Source organism: Hyperolius riggenbachi, chromosome 5, assembly GCF_040937935.1.
Source record: "Hyperolius riggenbachi isolate aHypRig1 chromosome 5, aHypRig1.pri, whole genome shotgun sequence".
Taxonomy (NCBI): Eukaryota; Metazoa; Chordata; class Amphibia; order Anura; family Hyperoliidae; genus Hyperolius; species Hyperolius riggenbachi.
The window spans coordinates 155,033,091-155,049,538 of NC_090650.1; the positions used below are offsets into that span (position 1 = coordinate 155,033,091).

At 42.3% G+C, this 16,448-nt stretch overlaps 1 protein-coding gene across 1 annotated transcript; it reads right to left on the bottom strand.

Moving 5' to 3' along the window:
* Window positions 1–281: 281 nt before the first annotated feature.
* Window positions 282–12,151, bottom strand: LOC137519335 (uncharacterized). The gene is made up of 2 exons (XM_068238289.1): window positions 11,681–12,151; window positions 282–1,085 (listed from the first exon to the last, which is right to left on the bottom strand). The coding sequence occupies exons 1-2, from the start codon at window positions 12,149–12,151 to the stop codon at window positions 282–284; spliced, it is 1,275 nt and encodes a 424-aa protein (XP_068094390.1).
* Window positions 12,152–16,448: the final 4,297 nt, after the last annotated feature.

Sequence of the window (16,448 nt, forward strand, 5' to 3'; positions counted from 1 at the left end):
TGAAAACAACAACACACAATACAAAATACACTTGAAAATGTTGTCCATTTGCCTAACTATGGTTAATATAACAAAGTTTCCCATATTGAGAGCTGTGTAATAGCTCCATTATGCACTAATGTGCATTTGTACATGTGTGGATGTTGAAAATGTGTACGACACCATTCTCCCAACTGAAAAATTAAGCTTCAGGTTTGTTGCAAACTTTTATTTACACAAAAGAGGGAAAAAAAAAATGGTTACACCACCACAAGTGAACAAACAAAACAAATTTAAGAAAATCAACCTATCATATTGTTTTGCCATGTAACTGCACCTTCCCCATTAAAATAAGAAACATAGGCATCTCGATTTTCTTTAGAACCATATGTTGGATTCCGTGGAGGCAACGGCTGAAGGTTCGTAAGTGCCAAGGGCTGGCTACGCCATTCACCAGGTAACAGGCTGAAATTTTCCAAATCCTCTCTGTCAACAGAATGTGGGGGCATGTAGGTAGATGACTGTTGTCTCCGAAGAAAGTTGTGGAGAATGCATGAGGCATACACTAACAGATCTATCTTGTCCATTCGCAAATTGATCGCGGTGTGGAAGATCCTAAATCTGTTAGCTAGTATGCCAAATGCATTCTCCACAACTCTCCTGGCTCTAGACAAACGGTAGTTGTAAATTTGATGCTGGGTTGAGAGATTTGTATGTGGGAAAGGTTTGAGGATATGTGGATGCAGTCCAAAAGCATCATCAGCCACGAAAACAAAATTAAGGCCTTTTTTGGTTTGTGCCATTGTTGGCAATGACAGCTGTCGATTTTTAAGTCTGGTGTTAAATTCAGTCTTCTCTATGACCCCTCCATCAGACATTCTGCCATTTCTGCCAACATCGATGTAAATGAATTCATAGTTGGCATTTACAATGGCCATCAAAACGATACTAAAAAAATGTTTATAATTAAAATAATAAGATCCACTGTTTGGCGGTGGGGTAATACGGATGTGTTTCCCGTCAATCGCTCCTCCGCAGTTCGGAAAGTGCCAAATCCGCTCAAAATCCGATGCAAGGGTTAACCACTCCTCTGATGTCTTGGGAAACTGTGGATTTAGACAAAACATTGAACAACATTAATACCACCAAACATGTGTCTTTGCTAAACATAACAATATTCACATAGAACATGTGTTGTTATTTACAGAAACATAGCAATCACGGCTAAAATGGTACACATAACGTCATGTTCAAAGCCATAGCACATGGACAAACAGGCAGCAAAATAACATAAAGAAAATAGTTAACATAGTTGGATTAAAGCCAAACTTCCATTGAAGTTTTACACATGTGTTTGCCTCCAGTACTGTCTGCATCACACACCTCGAACAAGCATGTAGTCATATTACAAAAAGGAGTGTTAGGTATATGGAGGATGACATTCATACATTGTTGTAATCTAAAACAGTTTAGGCTAAACACTGAAGGGATAATTGTATGTAGTTCAACTACATATACACATCAAAGATGTTAGTTCTATCTTGAACCTATTTATAAACCTCCCATGTAGTGTGCAAGCCATACCTACACAGTCTATTGTATTGAGCAGAGTACTCCACACAACAGATGTTTGCAAAATGCTGTAACACATCAACAATATAAACCATCGGCCAATACTCTGTTTGTGGAAAAATACAGTCCCTGCAAAATGCATTCATACTCTATGAGATCTGCAGATCATCATACACACCTTGTCTAGTAGACAATCATCTGGACATCAGAGCTACAAGGATGGATTTTGTAATATACAGATGATTGTAACAAAAACAAGGATTCATCAGATATCTAACAGCAAGTGCTTGTTTTAAAAGTACAATTTTTTTTTTTTTTTTTTTTCTCTGTTTGCAGCAGGCTGTCAATCAGCTAGGGGGAGGGATTAGCTGTAACACAGGTGATTAATTAACAGGAAGTGTAAGCTACAGCTCTAATCTTGGTGGTGGGCTGCTTTCACTTCACTGCTGGGAGATTGTGAGCTCTGATTATATTATATTGCTGTTGTTTGTAAAGTGTGTGTGTTGCTGCTTTGATATCTGGGGCTTGTGCATAGCGATTCATCAGATATCTAACAGCAAGTGCTTGTTTTAAAAGTACAATTTTTTTTTCTCTGTTTGCAGCAGGCTGTCAATCAGCTAGGGGGAGGGATTAGCTGTAACACAGGTGATTAATTAACAGGAAGTGTAAGCTACAGCTCTAATCTTGGTGGTGGGCTGCTTTCACTTCACTGCTGGGAGATTGTGAGCTCTGATTATATTATATTGCTGTTGTTTGTAAAGTGTGTGTGTTGCTGCTTTGATATCTGGGGCTTGTGCATAGCGATTCATCAGATATCTAACAGCAAGTGCTTGTTTTAAAAGTACAATTTTTTTTTCTCTGTTTGCAGCAGGCTGTCAATCAGCTAGGGGGAGGGATTAGCTGTAACACAGGTGATTAATTAACAGGAAGTGTAAGCTACAGCTCTAATCTTGGTGGTGGGCTGCTTTCACTTCACTGCTGGGAGATTGTGAGCTCTGATTATATTATATTGCTGTTGTTTGTAAAGTGTGTGTGTTGCTGCTTTGATATCTGGGGCTTGTGCATAGCGATTCATCAGATATCTAACAGCAAGTGCTTGTTTTAAAAGTACAATTTTTTTTTCTCTGTTTGCAGCAGGCTGTCAATCAGCTAGGGGGAGGGATTAGCTGTAACACAGGTGATTAATTAACAGGAAGTGTAAGCTACAGCTCTAATCTTGGTGGTGGGCTGCTTTCACTTCACTGCTGGGAGATTGTGAGCTCTGATTATATTATATTGCTGTTGTTTGTAAAGTGTGTGTGTTGCTGCTTTGATATCTGGGGCTTGTGCATAGCGATTCATCAGATATCTAACAGCAAGTGCTTGTTTTAAAAGTACAATTTTTTTTTCTCTGTTTGCAGCAGGCTGTCAATCAGCTAGGGGGAGGGATTAGCTGTAACACAGGTGATTAATTAACAGGAAGTGTAAGCTACAGCTCTAATCTTGGTGGTGGGCTGCTTTCACTTCACTGCTGGGAGATTGTGAGCTCTGATTATATTATATTGCTGTTGTTTGTAAAGTGTGTGTGTTGCTGCTTTGATATCTGGGGCTTGTGCATAGCGATTCATCAGATATCTAACAGCAAGTGCTTGTTTTAAAAGTACAATTTTTTTTTCTCTGTTTGCAGCAGGCTGTCAATCAGCTAGGGGGAGGGATTAGCTGTAACACAGGTGATTAATTAACAGGAAGTGTAAGCTACAGCTCTAATCTTGGTGGTGGGCTGCTTTCACTTCACTGCTGGGAGATTGTGAGCTCTGATTATATTATATTGCTGTTGTTTGTAAAGTGTGTGTGTTGCTGCTTTGATATCTGGGGCTTGTGCATAGCGATTCATCAGATATCTAACAGCAAGTGCTTGTTTTAAAAGTACAATTTTTTTTTCTCTGTTTGCAGCAGGCTGTCAATCAGCTAGGGGGAGGGATTAGCTGTAACACAGGTGATTAATTAACAGGAAGTGTAAGCTACAGCTCTAATCTTGGTGGTGGGCTGCTTTCACTTCACTGCTGGGAGATTGTGAGCTCTGATTATATTATATTGCTGTTGTTTGTAAAGTGTGTGTGTTGCTGCTTTGATATCTGGGGCTTGTGCATAGCGATTCATCAGATATCTAACAGCAAGTGCTTGTTTTAAAAGTACAATTTTTTTTTTCTCTGTTTGCAGCAGGCTGTCAATCAGCTAGGGGGAGGGATTAGCTGTAACACAGGTGATTAATTAACAGGAAGTGTAAGCTACAGCTCTAATCTTGGTGGTGGGCTGCTTTCACTTCACTGCTGGGAGATTGTGAGCTCTGATTATATTATATTGCTGTTGTTTGTAAAGTGTGTGTGTTGCTGCTTTGATATCTGGGGCTTGTGCATAGCGATTCATCAGATATCTAACAGCAAGTGCTTGTTTTAAAAGTACAATTTTTTTTCTCTGTTTGCAGCAGGCTGTCAATCAGCTAGGGGGAGGGATTAGCTGTAACACAGGTGATTAATTAACAGGAAGTGTAAGCTACAGCTCTAATCTTGGTGGTGGGCTGCTTTCACTTCACTGCTGGGAGATTGTGAGCTCTGATTATATTATATTGCTGTTGTTTGTAAAGTGTGTGTGTTGCTGCTTTGATATCTGGGGCTTGTGCATAGCGATTCATCAGATATCTAACAGCAAGTGCTTGTTTTAAAAGTACAATTTTTTTTTCTCTGTTTGCAGCAGGCTGTCAATCAGCTAGGGGGAGGGATTAGCTGTAACACAGGTGATTAATTAACAGGAAGTGTAAGCTACAGCTCTAATCTTGGTGGTGGGCTGCTTTCACTTCACTGCTGGGAGATTGTGAGCTCTGATTATATTATATTGCTGTTGTTTGTAAAGTGTGTGTGTTGCTGCTTTGATATCTGGGGCTTGTGCATAGCGATTCATCAGATATCTAACAGCAAGTGCTTGTTTTAAAAGTACAATTTTTTTTTCTCTGTTTGCAGCAGGCTGTCAATCAGCTAGGGGGAGGGATTAGCTGTAACACAGGTGATTAATTAACAGGAAGTGTAAGCTACAGCTCTAATCTTGGTGGTGGGCTGCTTTCACTTCACTGCTGGGAGATTGTGAGCTCTGATTATATTATATTGCTGTTGTTTGTAAAGTGTGTGTGTTGCTGCTTTGATATCTGGGGCTTGTGCATAGCGATTCATCAGATATCTAACAGCAAGTGCTTGTTTTAAAAGTACAATTTTTTTTTCTCTGTTTGCAGCAGGCTGTCAATCAGCTAGGGGGAGGGATTAGCTGTAACACAGGTGATTAATTAACAGGAAGTGTAAGCTACAGCTCTAATCTTGGTGGTGGGCTGCTTTCACTTCACTGCTGGGAGATTGTGAGCTCTGATTATATTATATTGCTGTTGTTTGTAAAGTGTGTGTGTTGCTGCTTTGATATCTGGGGCTTGTGCATAGCGATTCATCAGATATCTAACAGCAAGTGCTTGTTTTAAAAGTACAATTTTTTTTTCTCTGTTTGCAGCAGGCTGTCAATCAGCTAGGGGGAGGGATTAGCTGTAACACAGGTGATTAATTAACAGGAAGTGTAAGCTACAGCTCTAATCTTGGTGGTGGGCTGCTTTCACTTCACTGCTGGGAGATTGTGAGCTCTGATTATATTATATTGCTGTTGTTTGTAAAGTGTGTGTGTTGCTGCTTTGATATCTGGGGCTTGTGCATAGCGATTCATCAGATATCTAACAGCAAGTGCTTGTTTTAAAAGTACAAATTTTTTTTTTTTTTTTCTCTGTTTGCAGCAGGCTGTCAATCAGCTAGGGGGAGGGATTAGCTGTAACACGAGGTATTTGGACAGCTTCAGGTCTCAGTACTGAGCTTGCTCAGTCTGTGGCTTGCTCACTAAGTGGCTTCGACACAAGTGGCATAGGCGTTAAAAAACAGGCGTTAGAACACAGGCACAAAGAGAGAAGGGAGAGGAAACAGGTAAGGACTAAAAAAAAAAAAAAAAAACCTTCAACCAATATTGCGGTTTTTTTGCATTGGTTAGAATGTGCTAACACGTTGTGGTGTAGTCTTTAAGTTTTGAGGACTCCACCCCAGCTTCACTCACTCCCCCTCCCCTCCTCCCCCTCCTCCCCCCCACCCCAACTTTACTCACTCCCCCTCCTCCACCCCTCCCCCTCTTCCACCCCAGCTACACTTACTCCCGAACGTCACTCACTCTCCCGTTTCATCTTTTACCACCATAGTTTACTTTAAATAAATTTTCCCCACACAATAGTCATCATGTTGGACAATGCAGTACAGTGTACATCCTGCAGCATGTATGCATGCCTTGATCAGCGGATTGAGGGTGTTTACTGTTGCCCTGGATGTGTGCGTGTTGCTCGGTTAGAGGCGGAAGTCGCAGAGCTAAATAAGCATCTCGCAACACTGAGACGCATACACAACATGGAGATGAGCTTGGATCTCACGATCCAGACACTTGATGGAACCCTTGAAGATGAGGCGGGTGGAGTAAAGCCGGAGCAAGAAGCAGAGGTAGCCGCTAGTTGGGTCACAGTTAGAAGGGGTAGGGGAAAAAGTGGCAGGGAGGCTAGTCCCGAGTTGTCCCTCACTAATAAGTATGCTTGTTTGCGTAATATTTGTGAGGACGACTCTGGAGTAGCAATGCTGCAGCAGGATGTGCTCCTTAGCAACCAAGGGGCAGACTGCTGTAACGAGAAAGGGAATAGGAGTGCAGCTAAGGCTAGACAGGTACTGGTGGTAGGGGATTCAATTATTAGGCGCACAGACAGGGTAATCTGTCGAAGAAACCGTGAATGCCGTACAGTCTGTTGCCTCCCGGGTGCTCGGGTTCGGCATATAGCGGAAAGAATTGACAGATTATTGGGTGGGGCTGGGGAAGACCCGGCTGTCATGGTACACATTGGCACCAATGACAAAGTTAGTGGGAGATGGAAGGTCCTCAAAAATGATTTTCAGGTACTTGGAGATAAACTTAAAGCAAGGACCTCCAAGGTGGTGTTCTCTGAAATACTGCCAGTGCCACGTGCTACATCTGAGAGACAGAGGGAGCTTAGGGAGTTAAATAAGTGGCTGAGAAATTGGTGTAGGAAGGAAGGGTTTGGGTTCCTGGAGAACTGGGCAGACTTTGCAGTCGGCTGCAGGTTCTACAGCAGGGACGGGCTGCACCTTAATGGGGAGGGTGCAGCTGCATTGGGGGAGAAGATGGCTAAACGGTTGGAGGAGATTTTAAACTAGGATCTGGGGGGAGGCGGGAGGATAAAGTCTCAACATATAGACAAGATAAGGTAAAAAGACAGTGGGAGCCTAACATTATGGGGGGTGGAGAGGGGGGTGGGGACAGTGTAAAGATTAAGGAGGTTGGTAAAACTTCAAGTAGCCCATTTCAGGTAAACAAAATTGGTAAATGTGGTGGTAAAAATATAAAGTGCATGATAACCAATGCTCGGAGCCTTGCAAATAAAATAGATGAACTAGAGTTCATTCTGAATGACAAAGGCTATGACATTGTGGGAATAACCGAGACATGGATGGATGAAAGTCATGACTGGATAGCCAATTTAAAAGGATACAATGTGTTCAGGAGGGATAGAACAGGAAAAAAAGGTGGAGGGGTTTGTCTCTTTGTTAAGAATTCTTTTACAGCTGTCCTCAACGATGAGATGGAGGAAGATTGCGAAGATGTGGAGTCCGTTTGGGTAAATATTCATGGTGGAAATAAAAGTTGCCAATTGCTTATTGGGGTATGCTACAGACCACCTCATATTAATGAAGCTGCAGAACTGCAATTACTACAGCAAATTGAAAAAGCGGCAAGTAAAAATGAGGTCATAGTTATGGGCGACTTCAACTTTCCAGACATTAACTGGAGTATTGAGGCTACCCATTCTGGTAAAAGCAGCAGATTTCTGGCAGCACTACAGGACAATTACTTGACTCAAATGGTAACGGAACCAACTAGGGGGAATGCGTTACTGGATCTGATCATTTCGAATAGACCAGATAATGTATCAAATGTGCAGGTTCAAGAACATTTGGGTAATAGTGATCACAACATGATAACGTTTGATCTGGTGACTGATAGGCCACGGGGCAGCGGGACCACTAAAACTATGAATTTTAGAAAAGCAAAGTTCAATCAAATCAGGCAGGCACTAAGTTTGGTGAACTGGGATAATATACTACAAGGGGAGGACACTGAAGGGAAATGGCAAGCTTTTAAACGTATTCTCAATCAATATTGTAGTATGTATATCCCATATGGAAACAAAATGTCTAGGAATAAAAAAAGGCCTCTATGGATGAATAGAAAGGTTAAAGATAAAATGAAGAGGAAAAAGAATGCCTATAAGGTCCTAAAACAGGAGGGGACCGAGGCTGCACTAAGCAATTATAAGGAGTGCAATAAAAATTGTAAAAAAGAAATTAGGCTGGCAAAGATCGAAGCTGAAAATCAAATCGCTAGGGATATCAAATCTAACCCAAAAAAGTTTTACAAGTACATCAACTCTAAAAAAAGAAAGGTTGACTGTATAGGACTCCTAAAGGATGAGGGTGGGAACTCAATGGTGGATGACCAAGGTAAGGCAGAGTTATTAAATGCTTTCTTTGCTTCTGTCTTTACAAAGGAAACAGCACTGTTGCAAATTACAGAGGCGGAAGAGTCTCAATCTTCTAACTGTAATATTAAATACTTAACGCAGGAAGAAGTAAAGGCAAGACTAAATAAATTAAAAATAGACAAGGCACCTGGCCCGGATGGCATGCATCCTCGGGTCCTAAGGGAATTAAGTTCAGTTATAGATAAACCCCTTTATCTTATCTTTTGTGACTCTCTTGCAACTGGCAGAGTCCCAGTGGATTGGCGTACAGCCCACGTTTTCCCATTATTTAAGAAGGGCAAAAAATCAGATCCAGGAAATTATAGACCTGTAAGCTTAACATCAGTTGTATGCAAACTATTTGAGGGGTTACTAAGAGATACTATACATGATTTCATAGTAGAAAATAATCTTATTTCTCAGCATCAACATGGGTTTACTAAAGACAGGTCCTGTTTGACTAACATGCTCAGCTTTTATGAGGTAGTGAATGCTAATATGGATATTGGGAATGCTGTAGATGTGATATACTTAGACTTTGCTAAGGCATTCGACACTGTTCCCCACAAAAGTCTGGTGCAAAAGATGAGGATGCAAGGACTGGGGAAGAGTCTGTGTGCTTGGATAGGGAACTGGCTAATGGACAGAAAACAAAGAGTTGTGGTCAATGGATCATACTCAAAATGGGAGACTGTTAGCAGTGGGGTCCCACAGGGGTCTGTACTGGGTCCAGTGCTCTTCAATTTATTTATTAATGACCTAGTGGATACAGTAGTGAGCAATGTTGCTATTTTTGCAGATGATACAAAATTGTGCAGAATCATCAACTCTAAGGAAGATAGTGTTATATTGCAACAGGATCTGGATAGGATGGCTATATGGGCACATACATGGCAGATGAAATTCAATGTTGACAAATGTAAAGTCATGCATTTTGGTCGTACCAATGGTCTAACACCATACAAAATAAATGGGATACAGTTGGGGACATCAAACTTGGAGAAGGACTTAGGAGTACTCATCGACAACAAGTTAAATAATCGTACTCAATGCCAAGCCGCTGCAGCTAAAGCTAACAAAATTTTGGGATGCATTAAAAGGGAAATAAAAACTCGAGATGCTAGCATAATATTGCCCCTGTTTAACTCTCTAGTAAGGCCACATCTGGAATATGGAATTCAGTTCTGGGCACCACATTACAAAAAAGATATTGCAGTTTTAGAGCAGGTGCAGAGACGAGCAACAAAATTGATACGTGGGATGGAAGGTCTCACTTACCAAGAAAGGTTAGATAAACTGGGTTTATTTAGTCTAGAGAAAAGACGCCTTAGAGGAGATCTAATTAACATGTATAAATACATCAGAGGGCAATATAATAGCTTGGCGGATGAGCTTTTTGTCCCTAGGCCTTCTCAAAGGACTAGAGGACATGATCTGCGCATGGAGGAAAAACGTTTTAGCCATTTATTTAGGAAAGGGTTCTTTACAGTAAGAGTGATTAAGATGTGGAATGCATTGCCACAGGAAGTCGTTATGGCAAACTCTATACCTGCATTTAAAGGGGGCTTAGATGCTTTCCTTGCGTTGAATGACATCCATGGCTACAATTACTAGGTAATGCCAATGATGTTAATCCAGGGATTTTATGATCAACAGGGATATGTGAGGGAGCAGGCTGGAGTTGTACTTTGTACTGGTTGAACTCGATGGACGTATGTCTTTTTTCAACCAAAGTAACTATGTAACTATGTAACTATGTGTGTATTACAATGGCCAGATATCATCTAGTACAAATGCTTACTTATCTTGGCCATCGTTACCACATCTTCCAAAAAATTTTCTCAGATGGGTGGAGTAATCACCTCAATACACTACATTGTGTAGGTATGCCTTGCATACTAGTAGTTGTTAAAATGGGTCAATTATTGATGTGTGTGTGTGTGTGTGTGTGTGTGTGTGTGTGTGTGTGTGTGTGTGTGTGTGTGTGTGTGTGTGTGTGTGTGTGTGTGTGTGTGTGTGTGTGTGTGTGTGTGTGTGTGTGTGTGTGTGTGTGTGTGTGTGTGTGTGTGTGTGTGTGTGTGTGTGTGTGTGTGTGTATAATAATTACTCAAACACATTATATAGTGCATGCATGTTCTGAGCCTATGTTACAAAGTATTAAAGGCACAAGTTCTTCAGGATAGCTAGGCGACTGGTGTAGGTTCAAAGGTAGAAAATAGTGCACCATTCATATGTATGACTACAGCTCTCATGTATGACTATCTGATTTAATTGGGGGGGGGGGGGGGGGGCAGGCAGGCTAAAAAAATGCTTGATGTGGACCTTTCAACATCAAAATTTGGACAAAAATACGCATTTGAGAGCCTTTTACAATGCAAGGAATTACAATTACATCATAAATTGATGGGATCCGTTGAAAAGGGCTCCTGAGCTGCCTGTATGAAAAGGGCTCCTTCATAGACATCAAGGTTATTTCTGCAAATATGGGCTACAAGGTGGTGAAAAGGGCTCCCGAGTTTTGATATAGGCTACAAGTGGGCGCCCTTTTGTAGCCCATATTTTTTTTTGGGGCTACAGTAGAGCACCCCTTTGTAGCCCATATTTTTTTATTCAGCTACAAGGTTTTCTGCTACAAAAGGGCACCCCTTTGTAGCCCATATTTTTATTCGGCTACAAGGTTTTCGGCTACAGTAGGGCGCCCCTTTGTAGCCCATATTTTTTATTCAGCTACAAGGTTTTAGGCTACAAGGTTTTTGATTCTGCTACAAAAGGGCACCCTTTTATAGCCCAGATTTTTGATTCGAGGGTGCAGGGGAGGTTAGGATTAGGCATTACAAGCAAGGGGGGGGGTCTTAGGGTTAAGCACCACCTGGGGGGTCTTAAGGTTAGGCACCACCAGGGGAGTCTTAGGGTTAGGCACCACCTGGGGAGTCTTAGGGTTAGGCACCAAATGGGGGGGGGGGGGGGGGGCTTAGGGTTAGGCACCATCAGGGGAGGGTTCTGTGTGAGATTAGGGAGCAGTTAGGTCATAATAATCACTTTTCTTAGCTATATCTAGAGCCCTTTTATAGCCCAACAAATTTTGCCTATAACAGCTTCCTTTTAAATAAACTAAAACTAGCTTTTTCAGCTACACCAGGTGCCCTTTGTAGCTGAATTTGGCATATATCGGCTACACCAGGCGCCCTTTGTAGCCAAAGTTGGCATATATGGACTACACCAGGTACCCTTTGTAGCCGAAGTTGGCATTTATGGGCTACACCATGTGCCCTTTGTAGCCGAAGTTGGCATATGGGCTACACCAGGCGCCCTTTTTGTAGCCAAATTTGGTGTATATGGGCTACACCAGGAGCCCTTTTTTCCAGGAGCCCTTTTCAAATAGATGCCCACTGACAGACACACTGTTGGCTCTTATAACAACAACACCTACAAAAAACACTAACAGAAACAACACAAAAAAAATAAAATTAGCTAAACAACATACAAACACATACTGACCTTCATATACTCGTTCTTTAGACAGTTAATTATAGCCTCACACGTTTCAGGGATAATCAATCCAAGTGCCTGTGGGGATATTCCGGTGCTAAATTTAAGGTCCTGTAAACTCCGGCCTGTTGCTAGATAGCGCAAAGTGGCCACAAGACGCTGTTCTGCAGATATGGGCTTTCGCAGCCATGACTCCTGCTTGGATATATGAGGACCAACAAGGGAAAGCAGGTGTTGGAAGACGCTATCACTCATCCTCAAATAGTTTTTGAAATCCTCTGGAGAAGAGATTCGTAACTCATTAAGCAAATTTACATCACTAAATTTGTGACGTTGTTCCAGCCAAGATTTGCACCAAATCCGCCTTTTCTTGGGTGGTGCTGAAGCATCCAGCTGGGTAGCAACTTGCCCTAACAATAATACAGCAACTGCAGCTCTTTTCTTTGCTGGCAAATGTGCAGCCTGATTATGCCTCGACATGTTGTAGCGATGAGAACGGAAAGAACGTTCCTCAGAACGTTCGTTTATATAGTTAAGGTAGTAAGCACGTCATTTCCTCTAATCTATCGCGCATTATGCTTACATCCGCTTCGGGACGTAACGATCGTTCTGTAACGGCAAAAGATCGCTACAGTGTGTACGGTCGTCGAGCGATCATCGCTACCACGTCATATCCGTGTGCGCACGCAACTATTCTTCCTGATCGTTCGTTTCGGCGACAACAATCTCTTCGCTACTTTCTCAGTCGCCTGATTTGCATTTACTACCTGCTCGTCCACCTATCGCCCGTCGCGGAACGATCGCTTGTAACGAACGATCGTTATCGCAGGTGTGTACGTACCATTAAGGGCTGTGCTTGGTGGACTTTAACTTTTTTTTTTTTAAACACTTTTTCATGCGACCTTTTTACCGCATGATTCCCGCATGAATAATGCCTGTTTCCGCATCTTTTTTCCCGCATGCGGAAAACATGCGGAAAATATTAGTGAATGTGGAAAAAATGCGGAGTTTACCGCTGGCGGGAATATAGCGGTAACATTTTGCGGAAAATTTGGCTCTTTGAGAATAGAGCCCTTTTTCTTCTTTTTCTGTAGCGTTTCAGCTAGCATTTTGCGGTTTTGTGAAGCGTTTTTGGTGTAGTAGATTTCATGTATTGTTACAATAAAGCTGTTACTGAACAGCTACTGTAACAAAAAACGCCTGGCAAACCGCTCTGAAGTGCCGCTTTTCAGATCGGTTTGCGTTTTTCCTATGAGGCAGAAACGCATCCGCAATCCAAAATCTGCAGCAGCCCGGAAGTATGCGTTTCTGCAAAACGCCTCCCGCTCTGGTGTGCATTAGCCCATTGAAATACATTACCCTAGCGGATCCGCACCCGCAAGCTCTGGTGTGCACTAGGCCTCATAGTCTATAATATCTGCAGATTTCATACAAACCTTGTTTAAGGGCTGGTGCGCACCGAGCGGCTTTTTCAGCGTTTCTGCAGCCGCTTGCGGCTGCGGATACGCTTGGTCAATGTATCTCAATGGGGTAGTTCACACCAGAGCAGGAGGCGTTTTGCAGAAACGCATACTCCCGGGCTGCTGCAGATTTTGGATTGCGGAGGCGTTTCTGCCTCAATGTTAAGTATAGGAAAAACGCAAACCGCTCTGAAAAACGCCTGTTCAGAGCGGTTTTGCCGGCGTTTTTGTTACAGAAGCTGTTCAGTAACAGCTTTACTGTAACAATATATGAAATCTACTACACCAAAACCGCTACACAAAACCGCAAAACGCTAGCTGAAACGCTACAGAAAAATAAGAAAAAGCGTTTCAAAATCTGCTAGCATTTTGCGGATCTGCTAGCGGGTTTTGGTGTGCACCAGGCCTAACAGACATTCATCTGCAAGGATTTTTATCTGATGGGGAGTTCAGCTCAATAGAATAGACTGTGTAGAGTATGCTCTCACACTACATGGAAGGTGGTAAAATTGGTCTAAGATCTTTCATTAATCTTTCAAGTGTGTACACACCATAACTTCTCACTGAGCGTGTGGTTCAGCCACCTGTGAAAAAGAGCCCCCAGAATTTACAACAACGCAGAATTATTTGCATCTTATTGACTCTCCCTAATAATCACTATTCAGATGAGCTGTTAAGTACTACAGCTGTGGCAAGTCAGCCATTTAAGTGCAGATTGTCAGTCAGAAGTTTGTAACAGGTAGTGATGGAAAGGAAAGCATTGGTATATGCAACAGAGACAAGTAGTTGGTTGAATATGGCACAGATTAATAGCCTTGAGGATCTGAATGGAAGCAATTCATTGGCAAATATGGCTGATCTGAGCACATTGGTGGATATGGCAGAGGCAGGAATAACTACAGATTTCCAAACAGACAGACATAATTATTTAGATACATTTCCTACTCCTTTAGAACATCCCCAAGGAAGAAGAGTCACTGATCTTGGTAAGGGTATTTTCATATCTTTGCAAGTAGAAAATTGCTGCTCTACTTTTTTTTAATTATTCAGAAAACAGTCCTCCAATCAGGGCCGGTGCACACCAGAGCAGTTCTGGAGCGTTTTTTTAAACAGCTTGCAGGGGGAAAACCGATTCGCTAATGAAAGTGAATGGGATGGTGCACACCAGAGCGGTTCGTTTTTCCACAAATGCAAACTTGGGGGCTGCAGCATTTTTAGATTTGAGGCGTTTCTGTCTCAATGTTAAAGTACAGGAAAGTGGAAAACCGCTCTGTAAAACGCTAGATCAGAGAGGTTTTCCAGGCGTTTTTGTTATAGAAGCTGTTCAGTAACCGCTTTACTGTAACAATATTTGTAATCTGCTACACAAACTCTCCAAAAAACGCTAGGCATGTTTAGAAAACGTGGTACTTATCCGTTAGCCGGGCGCATGCGGCAGGTGGCGCTAATTACTATTCCCCCTCCAGGCCGACATGGATAGTAGGGAAAGATGTAACTCTGGTGGAGTTTTGTCGCCACCTGCCGGATGCGCCCGGCTAACGGACAAGTACCAAAAACGTCTCTAAACATGCCTAGAATCGCTCTGAAATCTGCTTCAAAAACCTCTAGCGTTTTTTCAGAACTGCTAAAGGTTTTTGGTGTGCACTGGGCCTCACCGCACAAAGCATTGATTGGCCAAATAGTGTGTCATAGTTTAATACAACCTATCTGAGGCCTCTTTTCCACGAAGAGTTGATAGGCAGTGAAATGACTCTTAAACTCTCACAACTGCTTGCTGAGCACACAGTTCAACTGTCTGTGGAAGAGAGGCCAAAATCCTAGCAGTTCAAGAGGGTGCTGCCCTCCAAATCACATTAATGGAATTTCCCTATGAGATTTCTGACTGGGTTACCTAAAGTAGGCCCAGTGCACACCAAAAAACTCTAGCAGATCCTCAAAACACTAGAGGTTTTTGAAGCAGATTTCAGAGCGATTCTAGGCATGTTTAGAGACATTTTCTAAACATGCCTAGCGGTTTTTGGAGCGTTTTTGTGTAGCAGATTACAAATACTGTTACACTAAAAGCTGTTACTTTACAGCTTCTGTAACAAAAACGCCTGGAAAACGCATACATTTGAAATTGGTGCCGGTAGACTTGGGCGCAGTATATGGCTGATCCTGCTTCTGCACAAGTCCGGGTCGTATTAATTACTATTCCCCCTCCAGGCTGCCATGGATAATGGGGGAATGATATAATTCGGCTTCCAGCGATTGCTGCAGGCCGAATTATTTTTTTTTTTTTTTTTAAGCAACCTCGGCTCCGTCTTCTGACGGCGCCGACGTTACTCACTGAGCGCTGCTAAGTTGTGATTCCCATTATAGTCTGCGCCTAAATCTAGCAGCGCCGAAAAGCACTGCTCTGTGGAAAACCGCTCTGATCTAGCAGTTTTCCACTTTCCCAAACTTTAACATTGAGGCAGAAACGCCTCAGAAATCTAAAAAATGCTGCAGCCCCCGAGTTTGCTTTTGTGGAAAAACGAACCTCTGGTGTGCACCATCCCATTCACTTTCATTAGCAAAGTGGTTTTTCCCCTGCAAGCGCTTTAAAAAACGCTCCAGAACCACTCTGTTGTGCACCAGCCCGTAGACTAGCGCTGCATAGTGTTTCGCACTGGGTCCCTTATTCCATACAAAATAGGAGTTACAAGCTGGAAGTGGTTGTGGATCCCCTCAACTAGAATAATGCCCTCAAACTGATGTCTACTCCACAACGAGATGCTGTAAAAAAAACAACTTTATTACAAATCCATTAATGCACAAGTATCAAAGGTTGAACAACAATTGGAAGGTAGCACACAACACAACAATGGCAGTAGCCAATTGTTTGAATAGGGCCGGTGTTCGACCCAGGCTGCTAACTCGGGTTGCAAGGTTAGTGCTGCTGATGGGCATTATGGGGTTAATTTAAGACCTGCATGACTTTGCACATGCTCAGTACCATTTGTATGCTATTTTGTCGGATATGCTGAAATGTTGGAACACCGGTACTAAGGGCCCCGTGCAAGGGTGGTCAATAAAATGTGATGAAACCAGGTGCTATAGTCTATATGCTGTTAAACAATTGTACAGTTTGAGTTTGCCTACTGTATACATAAGGAGTCTGTATGCTGTCTAGCTGTCTCACTACAACCTGCATTATGTGCAAGAAAGTGCTAGCAGTGCCGCGTACGTTAAAAAGGGGCGCTGGGAAAAAAGGTCGCAGGGTTTTAAACGATAAGCATGGATAACGTTTAAAAATGAATTGTACTGTATTTCGTTTAAAATTAATGTTTTATAAA